Below are 15,065 nucleotides of genomic sequence, written 5' to 3' on the forward strand. Positions count from 1 at the left end.
TATATCAGTTACAAAAAAAAATTACTTAAAACATGTTTTACATTCATTTGAAGAGGAAAAACTACCAACGAAACAAGAAAAACACAGAACAACGTAGTGTCGCAGGTGTTAGTCAGATGTGACGACGTCGTTTTAGGGTTACTGCCTTGTCAGCACCAAAAGGTGCCTTGGTAAGATAAGACGTGAAACAAATAAATAATTTTAATATAGGGTGGGGAACACAAATGGGCCACACAAACCGTCACTGGTCCTCTTTGTCCATTTCGTCAAACTCCACAATCTCTCTCTCTCTATCTCTCAAACTCTCCGCCATTGTAGAGAGAAAACCATGACCAGCTCCTCCGCCTCCACGCGCAAGGTTTTGCCCTAATTTTATAACTTCATACAATCGCTTCACAAAATATATACAATAAAGCCAATCATAATTCGTTTTTATATGTGCTATTCAAATCCTTCTTTTTGATATTGGATTGTGGTTCGGATTTTGAATTTTGGTGTTCTCAGGCTCTGAGTAAGATTGCTTGCAATCGCCTCCAGAAGGAGCTTGTCGAGTGGCAGGTCAATCCTCCTGCGGGTTTCAAACACAAAGTCACCGATAACCTCCAAAGGTAATTCTTACTTTCTTTTTTGTTTGCTTGTTTGGGTTCTTTAGGGTTTTATATGTTAATCAATTCAATTTTTATTCCCTGTTTGGATACTGAGAAAGCATAGGGAAAAATTGTAGACAATAAAGTTTCGAATCTTTGGGCTTTGAGCGTGTTTTTTGTTCCTAGAAATGATTGACTGGCCTTAACTCAGGAAAATAGTGATGTTAGTGTCGGGTTAGTGGACATGTATATGTGCGTGTATGCATATGTTGTTTTTGATGTTTTAAATGATTGTAATTGAGGGTTCAAAATCTGGTTTTGATGCCTTTTCGTGTACTTTTTTCTCTGATTTTGATGTATTTCTACATTTTACTGCTTTAGTTAGTATATTGAAATTGATTTGTTATTTTTCGGGAATTTTGGATCCAAAGGTGGGTTATTGAAGTCAATGGAGCTCCAGGAACCCTCTACTCAAATGAAACTTATCAACTTCAGGTCGACTTTCCTGAGCATTACCCAATGGAAGCCCCACAGGTCTGCATAAAGTTGTTTAATTTTGTAATATGTACTCAATCTCGTGTAGAGTTAAATTAGTGTTTTTTGGTGATTATGTCCTGTTGTTTACTTTTGATTCTGGTTGTGGGTTTAACAGGTTATATTTCTGCATCCTGCTCCACTGCATCCTCATATCTATAGCAATGGCCATATTTGTTTAGGTAATCTTGTTGGCCGTCTATTACAAGCTCCTCTCCCCCCCCCCCCCCCCCTCCCTCTCTCTTCTCTTGTTAGCATACCCTTTTTGTATAATTTCTTACCATTTTATGACATATACCTTCGGTTATTGTTGTTTTTCTTTTTCCCCACAAGTTGAGTTATTATCGACCACTCTTTCTTGGAGTTCTTTGGTGTGTGATATATGATTAGTTATAGTTAGATTATAAGTTCTTTTGCTTCTTTTTCTTCTGCATTAATTCTATTCACTCATTTGTTGATTGTGATGGGTTTTGTCCCCAACTCTGATGTAATATTGATAGTGACCATTGGATATCTCTTTTTCTTTAAGTAAGTTTTTCACAACTTTTAGATAGTAGGTACATGTTATTGGTCTTCAGGTATTGCAATCTCTCTCTGTCTCTGTTTTTTTTAATCAAGTAAAACCACATGTGGCTGCATTAAATCTCTTTGAAACATGAGATAAGAATACCTCCTTTGAACTAAGAGTAGCACAAATGCTGTGTAGTTGGTTGAATCCTGAATCCTGACATTGGGGGGGGGGGGGGGGGTGGTTAAGAAAAGAACTTTTGAGATAATTGGCTGCTATGAGCATATTAATGGATTTGTTTCCTTTAAATTGATAAATTCAAGATTCAAAAAAGCAGATTTTGTGATAAGTAATAGGAACTATAAGAAATTCTACCTTGAATTTTTGACTGGCATCAAACAGGGAGGGGCAAAATTGTTATTCTGCAGTTCATTCAAACCCTTGAGGTCATTCTGCAAGATTTCCGATTAGTCATGTATGTAGGGCATTATGTGCTTTCGTACTTTAGCCACCCCCCTATCTGTTGCGCTCAGTTTAAACATAGGTCATAATATGGACAGGCCTCTGATATGCAGCCAAAAAGTTGGGGAGTAAAGGAAAAAAAGATAAAGATTGAAATTGTGGTTTGAATTGCTTTACATTTTATGCTTATATACTAAAGTCGTATGTTATGCAGAAATAACGGTAGTGCTAATTGGCTTTATATTGTTAAGATGTCTGCAGCTGAAATCAATCAGTTCCAGATGTCGTTATGTTTTACTTCAAGTAAAAATAAGCAAGTGAAGTATATTACATGAGCTGTATGATAAGTTTTCAACCAGGAGATAGTTTTAGAGGTAACTGAAGAACTTGGAGAGTTCTATTAATTATGAGGGGTCCAGCTGTGGAAAAGGCAAGAGGGTGTAGGGTTCTTTGTGGTTTTTGGGTTCCGTGTCTGTTTTGGGTTGCTTTGGTGATTTTTTTTTTTTTTTTTGCTTCTGTTCTTGTTTGATGTCCTAATGTATATTTCTGGTGCATTTAGGGGCTCCTCACGCTTTTTTATGAAATTTGCTTGATTACCTATCAGAAACAAAAATTTACTTATCAAAAAAAAAAAAAAAAAACCTATCAGAAAAAAAAAAAATTTAAAAATTTACTGTTCCTTCATTTTTTTTAAAAAAAATGTTACTATTCTTCCTGTTATTGACATTCAAAATATGAACATAAGCTTAGATGGTTTCAGTTTTCCAAAATGGTTGTCTGAGTTGAGTTCAGTTTTGAATTGGTAGGTTTTTTAATTTTGGCTTGAATTTACTGCCACCTTCTGAATTTAATCTCTTGTAATTATGCTAGGAACCTTGAAGTAAATGTCTTTGGTGGGACATCAAAATCATAATTTCTCTTTAGCTGTTGCTATTTTCTGTTTACTATAACTCCATGTGTTTGGAAATAGTGATGTTTTTGCTTCAGCTTCTTCTTTTTCTTCCGAAGATCCTTCTTTTTTTTCTTCTTATTGGGATCGGCTCAAAGAGATCAGATCTGAAGTGGGTATAAGTGGAAATTCTCTCACATAGCTTAGATCTGGACACAGAGATGTCCATTGGCTGTGGAAGCAAGGGTTCTGTGAATTGAAGTTCAAAACCTAAGGAAATTGGGTTCCGAGAGAAGGGAAATTGAGGGTTGTGGAAGAAAGGGTTTGTTCACTGAGACAGATGGATTGTATAAGGGGGAGCTAGGGTGGGGGGTGCGAGAAGAGGGAGGTGGTGGCTAGGGTTGGGCTTGGGCAAAATACATATCTATACCACCACCATTGGTTGGATCAGTAGCGGTTGGGTTTTGGACACTCACCAACCAACCTATGATTCGACCGTGTCCCGTTTCCTATTTTCCTATCCAACACCAATCGCACCTATGCTGGAAACTGATTGGTCTCGGCCCATTTCTAGTCAGATTGGCTGCCGGGCATCTTAATTATTCTACTTCCTAAAGCAATGAATATGCAAAATGTATCTGTGCACACAAGCGTGTGTAGAGAGTTTAGAATCTGCTTTTCCTACTTTCTGATCCTGTTCCTGTCTGAACAAGCAGGATTTTTTTTTTCCTTTTGTGAAATTATGTTCAATAGACCTTTCTATGTATAGAGGTCTTTGTGACTGTGTATATGGCTTTTTAGTGGCATGGTAGGTATTCATTCTTCCCTTATGAACTTTACCCAATTTTGATTGTCTTAAATAAAATGTGCAGTTGATTACCTTTGCAGTGGCAGCAAAACTAACATTATTGTACTACATTGAATGTGGCATTTTGTTGTAGATATTTTGTACGACTCATGGTCCCCAGCCATGACTGTTAGTTCTATCTGCATCAGCATTCTGTCCATGCTATCAAGCTCAACTTCGAAGGTTGGAACCTTTTTTTTTATAATTATTTTTTTTCAATTAACTTTTAGGATATTACGGTTCCCCAAATTTCCCAAGTCATTGGTGTTAGATTTAGTGTGTGTGACTTTTGGTTACTGATTTTTAAGAGTATATCGGTGATTCTGCTAATTCTTCAAACCAGAGAGTTCATTACTGATTATTGAGAGTATTCTTGTGATTCTACTAAATTGTTCAAACCAGAGAATAAGTAACCCTCGACTTGCTGAATGATTGGCACGCATCTTTTATTCATTTCGAATCTAAACTTGTGTTGTCTTGACCTTGCTTTGCAGCAACGACCTGAAGATAATGACCGCTATGTAAAGAACTGTAAAAATGGCAGATCTCCCAAGGAGACCAGATGGTGGTTCCATGATGATAAAGTGTAATAATCACAGCATCTTCTTCCTTCATTGGTTGCTCAAGAAATTAGAGTAGATGGCTCGCCTTCTCAAAGGAAGATGAAGACAGAGAAAAGAAGCATTTTGAACCAGGATATCGTCCAAAATGCTCAATAACTTGTGTGCATTGGCAATGCCTGGTATTTGTAAAGGAAGATCGACATTTTTATGTTTCAAGCAAGGGGAGAAACAAACAAACTCATGTCTTTGTTGTTGACAGTGAGTAACTTGAGTTAACATATGAGACGCTTTAATCGTTCAAATATTCTCTGATAATTATTGGTCTTTGGGGTCCATTTCGTTTATTAGTTTCAAAATTTGCAATTTAAAATAGGGATTTCACTACATGCGTTTCAAAAACTTGATTTTTAAAAACTTATTGAAGCGTTCGGTGAAATTACAATTTGACATTTAAAATCAGTTTGGTATTTAAAATTGTGCATGTTTGTATGAAAATGCATTGATTTTTGTTTCCGAATTGCTATTTTTAAAAAATGCAAGGCATTTTTATTTTTATTTTTTTTGTAAAATTGCAATTTTAACTTGCAAAAATTACAGGGTATAACGAACTTTTAATCGCTATTTCTTTTGTCTCTATATTTCACTCTTTTCTTTTTGGCAGCCAGCAGCAGAGTGGATTGAAGACTTCGATTGTTTTTCCTCTTGACAGTATTCAGATCATGAGGTTGCCTTCCATGTGATGTGCTTGCTTGCTTCTATGGACATTTTCTTTTGGACTGAACTTTCCAAAAACTTGCCAAGAATGTTGAATGAAGGAATTTTGCTTGTTATTTTTGTCTCGCGCAGTTTTCTTCGAAATCACCCATGCATCAGTTTAATAAATTAGATTAAAGGAATTTTCTCTAACTTAATTTTGAGCAAAACTTTATCTCAATAAGAATTAAATATCACTTCTCCAATAAGAACAGTTCAGTACAATGTGAGAATCTTAATTAGCTAATTAACAACTTCCAATTGCATTTTTTCTTTTTTCTTTTTTTCTTTTTAAGAATCCGATTGCATTCCTAATTAATAAATGCGGGGCTGTACGGATCACATCTGGTTATAGAAAATATATTTCTTTGTTATTTTAATCTATTTGTTTGATTCTAAATTTGTAAAATAACACTATTGATTTAAGGAGGACACATCTAAACTTCGAAACAAAATCTGGAATCAATCAGGAAATTAAAGAGAAATTCTCTTGAATAAATTTCATTAAAATTATTAGAGTAATCCCAATAGTAATATGGCATTCAACACGCACATGCCTATTTACAAGACTATAACTCAACAGTACTCCAGTTGACTCTAATTAATTAAGGAAATATTCTAATTAAATCCTGAAAATAAGGAAATAGAAATAAGAAAAAAAATAAAAAATATCACAAAAGCGCGCTAATCTTTTAAATAAGAAAGTTTAAAAACTAATTCCTAAAAATAAAGAAAATAAACAAGGAAAGAAAATATAAGAATATATAACTAAAGCAAAACCCGGCCTAGTTAGCTGCCGCTTGAGACTACAAATTCTAAACACAATCAATTTGGATTTTGGACGGTTTTTTTAAAGGAATTTAAAATATTTTTCTGTTTGTAAAATAAATCTACCTCTTTCTTTTCTTTTCCAACAAGACAGCAAGAGAAGAGAGTTCTAGAATTGGGTTTCTTCTGCCCCAAGAAGGGTTTATGGCGGTGGTTACGTTATATATATATATAACATGCTACCCCTAGGTTACACACAACCCTAACCCTAGGGTTTTCGCCTAGGGTTTTGCGTGTTCAACTCCATGTCTCCTCCAGCCAACTTGTTCGCTCTTTTGAACGACGACGTAGAGGATGGAAGAAAAGACATTGAGGTTGCTGTGGCGGTGAGGGAGGAGGAGAAGAAGGTGGAGGCGACGGAGAAGAAGAAAGAGGCTCAGAAGAAGAAGAGGGAGAAGACGAAGAAAGAGCGCTCTCGTGCTCTCGATCTACCAAAGAAGACGTATCTTCGAGCCAAGCGTCTTGTGCTTCCAGCGTCTGTGATAAGGTCACAAATTATTGTCAGAAAAGACAAGCCTGCAGAACCTCCTGCAGGGTCTGTGATAAGGTCTCAAATCTTTGTCAAAAAAGACAAGCCCGACCTTCTAAGGTCTGCAGGGTCTGCGATAAGGTCGCAAATCGTTGTGCCTGAGGATGAAGTCCAAGATGGTAAAACGGCGCTGTCAAATGCCGCCACTCAAAACCACAACACCGCTCAAAACCACAACAATGGTGTTGTTGGTGGTAGGAGTGATCGACGGGATTACGGAAGGTCCAACGGTGGTAATGGGAGGAGGAATATTTCTTCGAAGGTTGAGGTTGAGGAGAACAACAATGGAAAAATATTGGTCGATGAAGAGGGTTTCCAGATGGTACGTAGTAGGAGATCCAATGGTGGTAATGGGAGAGCCAATGTTGGTAATGCGAGGAGGAATATTCCTACGAAGAAGAACAATGGAGAAATATTGGTTGATAAAGAGGGTTTCCAGAGAAGACCCAACGGCCAAACAAATTTATTCACTGAAGCTGCAGTGCTGGTTGAGGCCAATCAAGAATCTAGGAAGGATGTTGAGAGTAATGGTGAGTCTGGACAGAAGCCCGCAGCTGCTGATGAGGAGAAGAAGAATTCTAACGAAGAAAACAGAGCAGACAAGGGAAAGGGAAAGCGTCCTTCTTCCAACAAAGGAAGAAGGTTTGATAAATCTTTGGAAGAGAAGAAGAAGAGTGAGGTGAAGGTTTATTATACTCTTAAAGAGTACGAGAGCCGTCTTCAAAAGATGAAGGGTGGATCGCTGCCGGCCAAGGAGATGAGAAGTTCCAATATGCCAGTGATTGGCAAAGAGGAAGAGAGCCTTGACAAAGTTTTGAAGCTCAAGTTCGTTTATCCTCTTCGGCGCTGGTCGGATGAAGTTGAGAAAGAATCTTCAAAGCAGCCGAGACAGACTGAGCCAATGCCTGTGCCTGAGCCTACCGCCAAGCCTGAGCCTGAGCCTACCGCCAAGCCTGAGCCTGAGCCTGAGCCTGTTCCTGTTCCTGGTCTCGATCAATTTCCTGAGCTAACCAAAAAAAAAAGCCCTTAAAAGAGTTGACTGATTAAATTTTGTTATTATTATTATTATTTTCGAAGTTTTGATAAGCAATATTATAGTCTATTAAAAGCTTTGTTTGATTTAAAAGTCCGCTCTTTTTGTTTTCATCAGCTGTAGCTACTAGCTCGGATCTCTTTCTCGATCTCTAATAGTGAATGCATGGAAGATATAATAATAAAATTCGATTGGAGTTCTTGGCATAATTTATTTCCAATTTCCAATGCTTAAGCCTAATCTGATGGCCATTTAAAGTTTTAAACTACTTCACCGAAAGTTCTGGTAAAAAAGATTTTTCCCTCTGCTTTAATTTTCCATGGTTCAATGTGGTTAATTTTTAAAGGAAGAGAAAATTGGTGTATATATATATTATTTGTCATTATTTTTGTTAATGGGTTTCAGGCATTTTTGTTAGTAAGGGAAGACCCTGAACTTGCCGTTAATTCTTAACGGAAATTACTAAAAAGACCAAATTACCCTTCATTTTATTTTATTTTTAAAAAAAAATTGAATTTTTATAAAAAAGTCAGGAATATAAAGGTCATTTGATCATTTTTAACATTTAAAATCCGACTAAAGAGGATACATTGCATCAAATTGAAAGTTCATGGAATAAAATTGAAATTTAAAAAGTCTTTTCAAAATGCTTAATAATTCAAGGGTCATAAGTAAAGTTTCTCCTAAATTTAATCCTTTTGCTTTCTAATTAAATTTGGTGTTGATCTCGGTTTCCCCTAAATAATACATGTCTTGGGTGTTGATTTAGTTGCTCAATGGTGTGACTATTCCTGCAATAATATTCATGGTTATCATGTATATAATCTTGTTGATCTCTAATACATAAGTTTCAAGATCCCTCGAGGAGTTTTGGCCTGTTTGCTGCAGTCTGATATACAACAAGTGTGTTTTGGAGGACTGTGATTGGAGCGTGCAATTTCCCACCCAAAAACATATTGGACCTTCCATTCCATGTGTTGAAAGTCAACTTTCTCATCTATGTCGTTTTCCTTTGTATTTACCAACTTCTGCGTCCTTATCCATAGAATGATTCACAAGGCCTCTCTCTCTTTCTCTCTCAAATTTGAGAAGAATTAGGTAGGAGAGGAGACCATGAGTGAAACGAAGCAGCAGAGGATCAAAACCAACGGGATATGGTTGAACATAGCAGAGCAAGGGACCGGACCACTTGTTCTACTGCTTCATGGCTTCCCGGAAACCTGGTTTTCTTGGCGCCACCAGATAACCCACTTGGCTAGCCAGGGGTATCATGTGGTGGCACCTGATTTGAGAGGCTACGGCGGCTCCGACTCCCCAATCAGCCCCAGCTCCTACACTTGTATGCATATTGTTGGTGATCTCATTGGCCTGCTTGACCATTATAGTGAACACCAGGTATATATATATATATATGTGTGTGTGTGTATGTGTGTGTTTGTTTCCTGTGATTCGGATCCTCAATTATTTTTTGCAGCAAAATTGCTAGGATTTCTATAGGGAATATTGATTGTTATGCTTTTGTGATGTGAGAAGGCATTTGTGGTGGGAACTGACTGGGGAGCTATTGCTGGATGGCATATGAGCCTGTTCAGGCCGGATAGAGTGAAGGGACTAGTCGCTTTTAATGTTCCATACTTTCCAAGATCTGCAAATGCTAAACCTATTGAATCTATCAGACTAATGTTTGGAGAAGGAAGCTATGTCTTGCAATTCCAGGTACTCTCTCCCTCTCTCTCTCTCTCTCTCTCTCTCTTTCTCTCTCCCTCTCCTCTTGTAGATGGGTTTGTTTACTTAATTTTTATGTGGGTGGGTTGAGAAGGAACCAGGAAGAGCAGAGAGGGCATTTGCAAGGTATGATTATTTGACAGTGATGAAGAAGTTCTTGCTTATAAAGAAGACAAATAATTTGGTAGCTCCTCCGGGCATGGAGATCATTGATTATCTGGAAACTCCATCGATTTTGCCACCATGGATTACTGAAGAGGAGCTCCAGGTCTATGCAGACACGTTTCTGGAGTCTGGTTTCACTGGCCCCCTCAACTACTACCGTGCCATGGACTTGTAAGTTTGACTGGAATATTTCTTTAGCATTTTTCAAGATTCAACTCAAGTGGTTGATCCATCTTCATCCGGCCACCATGCATGACCCCAAAAAAAAAAAAATTAATATTTTCATATTTTCTCTCACATATTATCATGTTAATTAATTAACACTTGTCTAAAAATTTAAGTTGATAAGAAATGATTAATTTAATTGTTTAATTAATATTTTAACAAAAATTATCACACCTTAAACCCAACTTCAAGCCACAGAAAATTTTGTCAGAGAAAAAAATTGCAGACTGGCAATAGGACCACCATGACTTTTCGTTTTTATTTCTATGTTTTGAGGGGCCATCAAACATAGAAATTAAACAGAATATTTCAGCACAATTAGAAAATTAATTGTTACAGTATGTTTCCTGCATGGTTATTTCCAGAACAACGCTCAGCAACCCTAGGCTGTGATTTACCTGTACTTTTTCACTATGTTACTTTCAAAATGATAACAGGAATTGGGAGTATCTTGCACCATGGCAAGGATCAAAAATTACCGTTCCTACAAAGTTCATTGTTGGTGACAAAGATATTGGTTTTGAAACTAATGGCACGCAGGAATATGTGGAAGGAGATGTTTTCAGGGGCCTTGTACCCAACCTCGAGGTTGTTATTCTAGATGGTCACCATTTCATCCATGAAGAGAAAGCTCAAGATGTCTCAAATGAAATTCTTTCCTTCCTTCGTAAACTTTCTGTGGATTAGTGGATTTTTCTTTACTTTGACTTGTCTTGTTTCTTTAGTAATTATTTACTGTATTAAATCTTGAATAAATGAGAAATATTGGACTTTTCATATACATGCTTAGTTCAGATTTATGTGTGTTTATTTATATAAATATAGCAAAAACAAATTTGAGGACGAGAATCCCTATAATTCCACGAAAGAGGCCGTAAGACCCACCTACAGTCACCTAGGCTGCGAGAGTTTAAGATTGACAATTTGTGTTTACGTATCAAATTCGGGTTGTGTCGAGACATGTATAAAATTATCTATATCAACCTAAATCCGACCTATTTAATTAAACGGGTTAGACTTCTCAACCTTAACACATTTATTTCGCATTGGATTTAAATTGAGTTTGCAAGTCATGTAAAAAATTACTAGCCCTATGTAAGATCCACTTGCCCAAAATAAGTAGACCTCGCAACTCCTCGTATCTCACCTGCCTTAAGTACAATCTTAATCATGTGTATATAGTCCTCTGCAGAAATTCGAACCTGAATTCAAATTCGAACCTGAATTCAAACGGCTGCTGCTAATGAAAAAGTCGCTAATTTTGAACTCGTTTGATCTGCAAAAAGTAGCTGCCGAACATATAGAATGGCCCTTGTGTGTTATTTTATTCTCATTTTTCTAGAGTAATTAGAAGACTTTTACGTAATGAAGGTTGAACGTTGAGAATTCTCTACTAAAATCCTTAGACCACGTTTCCAGTCGTATTGATGTCTGAAAGTTTCTCCTTCCCTATGATGTGGCTTGAGCGTGGAAATCCAACGTGTAAAGCGTGTGGACCGAGAAACTTTCAATTTCCGTAGGTCTAAAAGACAAAGTCCGTACTTGACTTTCACTATCAAGCTCACCAACCAACTTCCAAATTCTCCATTATTCAAAATCAGGCTGACTGGACGCCATTGATAAGATCGAGCGCCACCCTCCCCGGTCCTTTTGAGATCTGAGAGAAGTGGGAGACCATGAGTGAGGTGAATCACCAAAGGATCAAAACCAATGGAATATGGATGCACATAGCAGAGCAAGGGACTGGGCCACTGGTGCTTCTTCTTCATGGCTTCCCAGAATTCTGGTATTCATGGCGCCACCAAATCACCTTTTTGGCCAACCATGGCTATCATGTCGTTGCACCTGACTTGAGAGGCTGTGGTGACTCTGACTCTCCTCTCAGCCCCAACTCCTACACTATAATACATCTTGTTGGTGACCTCATAGGCCTTCTTGACCATTTTGGTGAACAGCAGGTATAACCCATATGATATGCATGCAGCAGGTATATATTTGTGTGTCTGAATATGTATATATATCTTTGTCTTGATTTTGCTGATTTTGCTAAAATGAGAAGGCATTTGTGGTGGGAAATGACTGGGGAGCAGTTGCTGGGTGGCATCTGAGCTTGTTAAGGCCTGATAGAGTCAAGGGACTAGTCACTTTAAATGTTCCATACTTTCAAAGATCTTATAGTTATGCAGCTGTTGAACATTTCAGACAAACTTTTGGAGAAGGGTGTTTCATCTGTCAGTTTCAGGTACTATATTTGTACTTGTATACTATCTGTAAACCTAATATGAACCAAATGCAAAATTAATGAGTAAGATTGAAAGGTCTGACCTGTTTAATTAAATAAGCTAGATTAGATTTAACCTATATACTCTTATACTCATGTTTTGACACAACCTGAACCTGACATATGAACATGAATTGTCACCCCTAAACTTGAATGCAACTAATTAGTTGGTGTTTTGGTGGGTTTGGTTGGGTAGGAACCGGGAAGAGCAGAGCGGGCTTTCGCAAGGTATGATTATTTGATAGTGATGAAGAAGTTCTTGCTCTCAACCAAGAGGGATTATCTGGTAGCTCCTCTAGGTATGGAGATCATTGATTACCTGGAGACACCATCGGTGTTGCCAAAATGGATTACTGAAGAGCAACTCCAGGTCTATGCAGACAAGTTCCAAGAATCTGGCTTCACGGGTGCCCTCAATTATTATCGTGCTATGGACCTGTAAGTGTCGAAACACCTTGTGAGGTCTTAATTTTCACATTAGATCATACGCAAAATTAAAATCTAAAAGATCATATTTTATTGAGTTATGCACTAATTGTTCTTGGCATACACCCATAATTGAAGCTTCCGGAATCATGACTAACAGTATCATTGCCCATACAATTACTATGTTTTCACCTGCTACTTTCAAAATGTGACAGGAACTGGGAGCTTCTGGCACCATGGCAAGGATCAAAAGTTACTGTCCCAACAAAATTCATGATAGGTGACAAAGATCTCGGTTTTGAATCTATTGGTACAAGACAATATGTGACGGGGGAAGTTTTCAAGGGACTTGTCCCCAACCTAGAAGTTGTTATACTAGATGGGCACCATTTTATTCAACAGGAGAAAGCTCAAGAAGTCTCAGATGAAATTCTTTCCTTCCTTCACAAATTTACTATGAATTAGTGGATTTTCTAGTGTTTGAAGCACACTAGTGCCCTTCCTCTCCAATTATTATACGTATATGGAATTTACATGTTTATTAAATATGGTTTATCCGAAATAATATGGCAAAAGACAAAGTTCTATGGGTGCAAAGTGCAGACTGAGAAAATAAACCAAATTAGAACCTTTAAGCTGTTATACAAGAATATTAATGAGATTGAATGAAAAATAACAACTCACACCAAAACCATATCAGAAACATACATCAATCAATTACTTAAAAAATAAAAAAATAAAAATATTACAGTTGTTAACGAAGGCCTCTGTTTGAATTCAGAAACATATATCAATCAAATCCACTGCAGATATCTTGGCAATAGGTAAGTCTCACATTCCTTTTTTAATCAATTTTCTTCAACAAAAATAAATAAAGCAATAAATACGTTAGAAATTAACCATACCTTCCTTTATGCACTAGCTCTTGGTTTTAAAGGTCTTAGTCATCAGCACAATGGTGGTCCATCCAGAAGGAAATTACATTCAAATAGAAATTTCAGCAAAGGCCCTCAAGAAACAATTTGTACTTTTGTAATTCTTCCAAGAATCTTTCACAAGCCACAGTTCTATTTCTTCCTCGCATCAGCTTCACTGTGTGAAGCATTGGTCGATACCTTCAAGGAAAGTATAAATTGAACTTCGAGGTTAAAAGTATGTTAAAAAGGATAAAGTAAATTCAGGTTCTTTGTACCCTATAATTTTTTTTTGGGAAAAATATAAAAAAGCCCCCCAAACTACCAGCCGTTTGCGATTTAGCCCCCTGATGTTCCAAAACTCATAAAGTAGCCCCTTAAACTACCAAAATGTTGCATTTTGGCCACTCCGTTAGTCAAAACCGTTAGTCTGGACGGAAACCTCGAAACGACGCCGTTTTATTAGGGTTAAGTTACGAAATCGCCCTTATGGCTCTTTTTTTTTTTTTTTTTTTTTTTTTAAACTGGAGCAAAACGGCGCCGTTTTGCTTATGGTTAGGGAACCCTAAGCAAAACGGCGCCGTTTTGCTTAGGTTAATAGGTAACAGTTTAGGGCCTCCTTCTCCTTCACGCTCACGCATCTCACCCGTTCCCCTGGTTCACCCAGCCCCCCGCCCGATTCTCGGCTTCCCCGTTCACGCAGCCCCACCGCACGGTGCGCCGCCCGATCGTAGCCATCCCCCGGTCACGCAGCCCCCCTCGCACGCGGCGCCGCCCGATCGTAGCCATCCCCCGGTCACGCAGCCCCCACGCAGCCCCCCTCGCACGCTGCGCCGCCTGATCGTAGCCATCCCCCGGTCACGCAGCCCTCACCCAGCCCCGCGCACGGTTCCGGCCGGTCGTCGCAGCCCCCCGTTCACGCATCCGGTCCCGTCATCCCGAAGGTAGCCCACTTTCCCGATTGAGTTTTTCCTATGGGTTTGGTTGTTTTGTTGAAGATTTTGTGGAGAATGGGTTTGGTTTGTTTGTAGAAGATTTTTTTGGAGAATGGGTTTGGTTGTTTTGCAGAACATTTTGTGGAGAATGGGTTTGGTTGTTTTGTATATGTATTGATGTTCTGATTAAGTGTGAAGGAGAATTCGCTTTATAGTGTCCAAAAGTGATATGGGTCCCTATGTTTAGAATATTTTTGCCTTGTCTGCAGCACAGCCGTTGTTTTTAGTATAAATTTTTTTTTTGGTTAAAAATTGAAAGTTATTGGTTGCTGTGTATATTGTCTGCTTATTGGTTTAAAATTTTGCATTCTGCCTTCCCTTTGTTCTGTGGTCCCCCTTGTTGTAATGCATGTCACATGTGGTCTCCTTTATTGTCTGCTGTAAATGAAGAGAAAGAAGAAAAATCTGAACAAACCATGACAAGCAATACATCATAAGGTGACCGAAAATTAACAAAAAAGAAATGAAATTGTCCAAATGTAGAGCACCCACCTTGCTTCTTTCAACCTACGGCTTGGGTGTCGAATTATGATTTTTGTATGCTACATAACGCCATTTTATTTAAAATGCACTCCCAAATGAGGAACTTTCAACTATTTTTAAAAAAAACACATCTTTGGCTTGCAAATTCTTAAATGAACTCCAATAGAAAGTAGGCATTAAAAAGTTTGGAATATAACCACTCTTTCGCAAAAATTTTGGAATAAGTTAAGTTAAAAAGAAAGTGAAAATGTCTAGGGTTAAACACAAAACACAAATGTGAACGAATTAGTTGCATCCTGAGGCCATGCTTGACTAGCT

General features: G+C 37.9%; 3 protein-coding genes and 1 long non-coding RNA gene across 4 annotated transcripts; 3 read left to right on the forward strand and 1 right to left on the reverse strand.

Annotated features, from left to right (window-relative positions):
• The first annotated feature begins 235 nt into the window (after positions 1 to 235).
• UBC17 (ubiquitin-conjugating enzyme 17) lies at positions 236 to 4,714 on the forward strand. The gene is made up of 6 exons (XM_059579756.2): positions 236 to 358; positions 505 to 608; positions 1,019 to 1,121; positions 1,240 to 1,303; positions 3,922 to 4,010; positions 4,322 to 4,714. The coding sequence occupies exons 1-6, from the start codon at positions 329 to 331 to the stop codon at positions 4,415 to 4,417; spliced, it is 486 nt and encodes a 161-aa protein (XP_059435739.2). The 5' UTR covers positions 236 to 328; the 3' UTR covers positions 4,418 to 4,714.
• Positions 4,715 to 8,578: 3,864 nt separating this feature from the next.
• Positions 8,579 to 10,429, forward strand: LOC132168731 (epoxide hydrolase 1). Its single transcript, XM_059579757.2, has 4 exons — positions 8,579 to 8,928; positions 9,067 to 9,249; positions 9,353 to 9,594; positions 10,086 to 10,429. Exons 1-4 carry the CDS (start codon positions 8,647 to 8,649, stop codon positions 10,333 to 10,335), a joined length of 957 nt encoding a protein of 318 aa, XP_059435740.1. The 5' UTR covers positions 8,579 to 8,646; the 3' UTR covers positions 10,336 to 10,429.
• Positions 10,430 to 10,864: 435 nt separating this feature from the next.
• Positions 10,865 to 12,942, forward strand: LOC132168732 (epoxide hydrolase 3). Its single transcript, XM_059579758.2, has 4 exons — positions 10,865 to 11,606; positions 11,708 to 11,890; positions 12,126 to 12,367; positions 12,571 to 12,942. Exons 1-4 carry the CDS (start codon positions 11,325 to 11,327, stop codon positions 12,818 to 12,820), a joined length of 957 nt encoding a protein of 318 aa, XP_059435741.1. The 5' UTR covers positions 10,865 to 11,324; the 3' UTR covers positions 12,821 to 12,942.
• LOC148587843 (uncharacterized) lies at positions 11,845 to 13,556 on the reverse strand. Its single transcript, XR_015912939.1, has 3 exons — positions 13,261 to 13,556; positions 12,249 to 12,365; positions 11,845 to 11,924 (listed from the first exon to the last, which is right to left on the reverse strand). It is a non-coding gene; the product is annotated as an uncharacterized LOC148587843 (long non-coding RNA).
• Positions 13,557 to 15,065: the final 1,509 nt, after the last annotated feature.

This window comes from Corylus avellana, chromosome 1, assembly GCF_965113065.1.
Source record: "Corylus avellana chromosome 1, dhCorAvel1.hap1.2, whole genome shotgun sequence".
Lineage (NCBI taxonomy): Eukaryota > Viridiplantae > Streptophyta > Magnoliopsida > Fagales > Betulaceae > Corylus > Corylus avellana.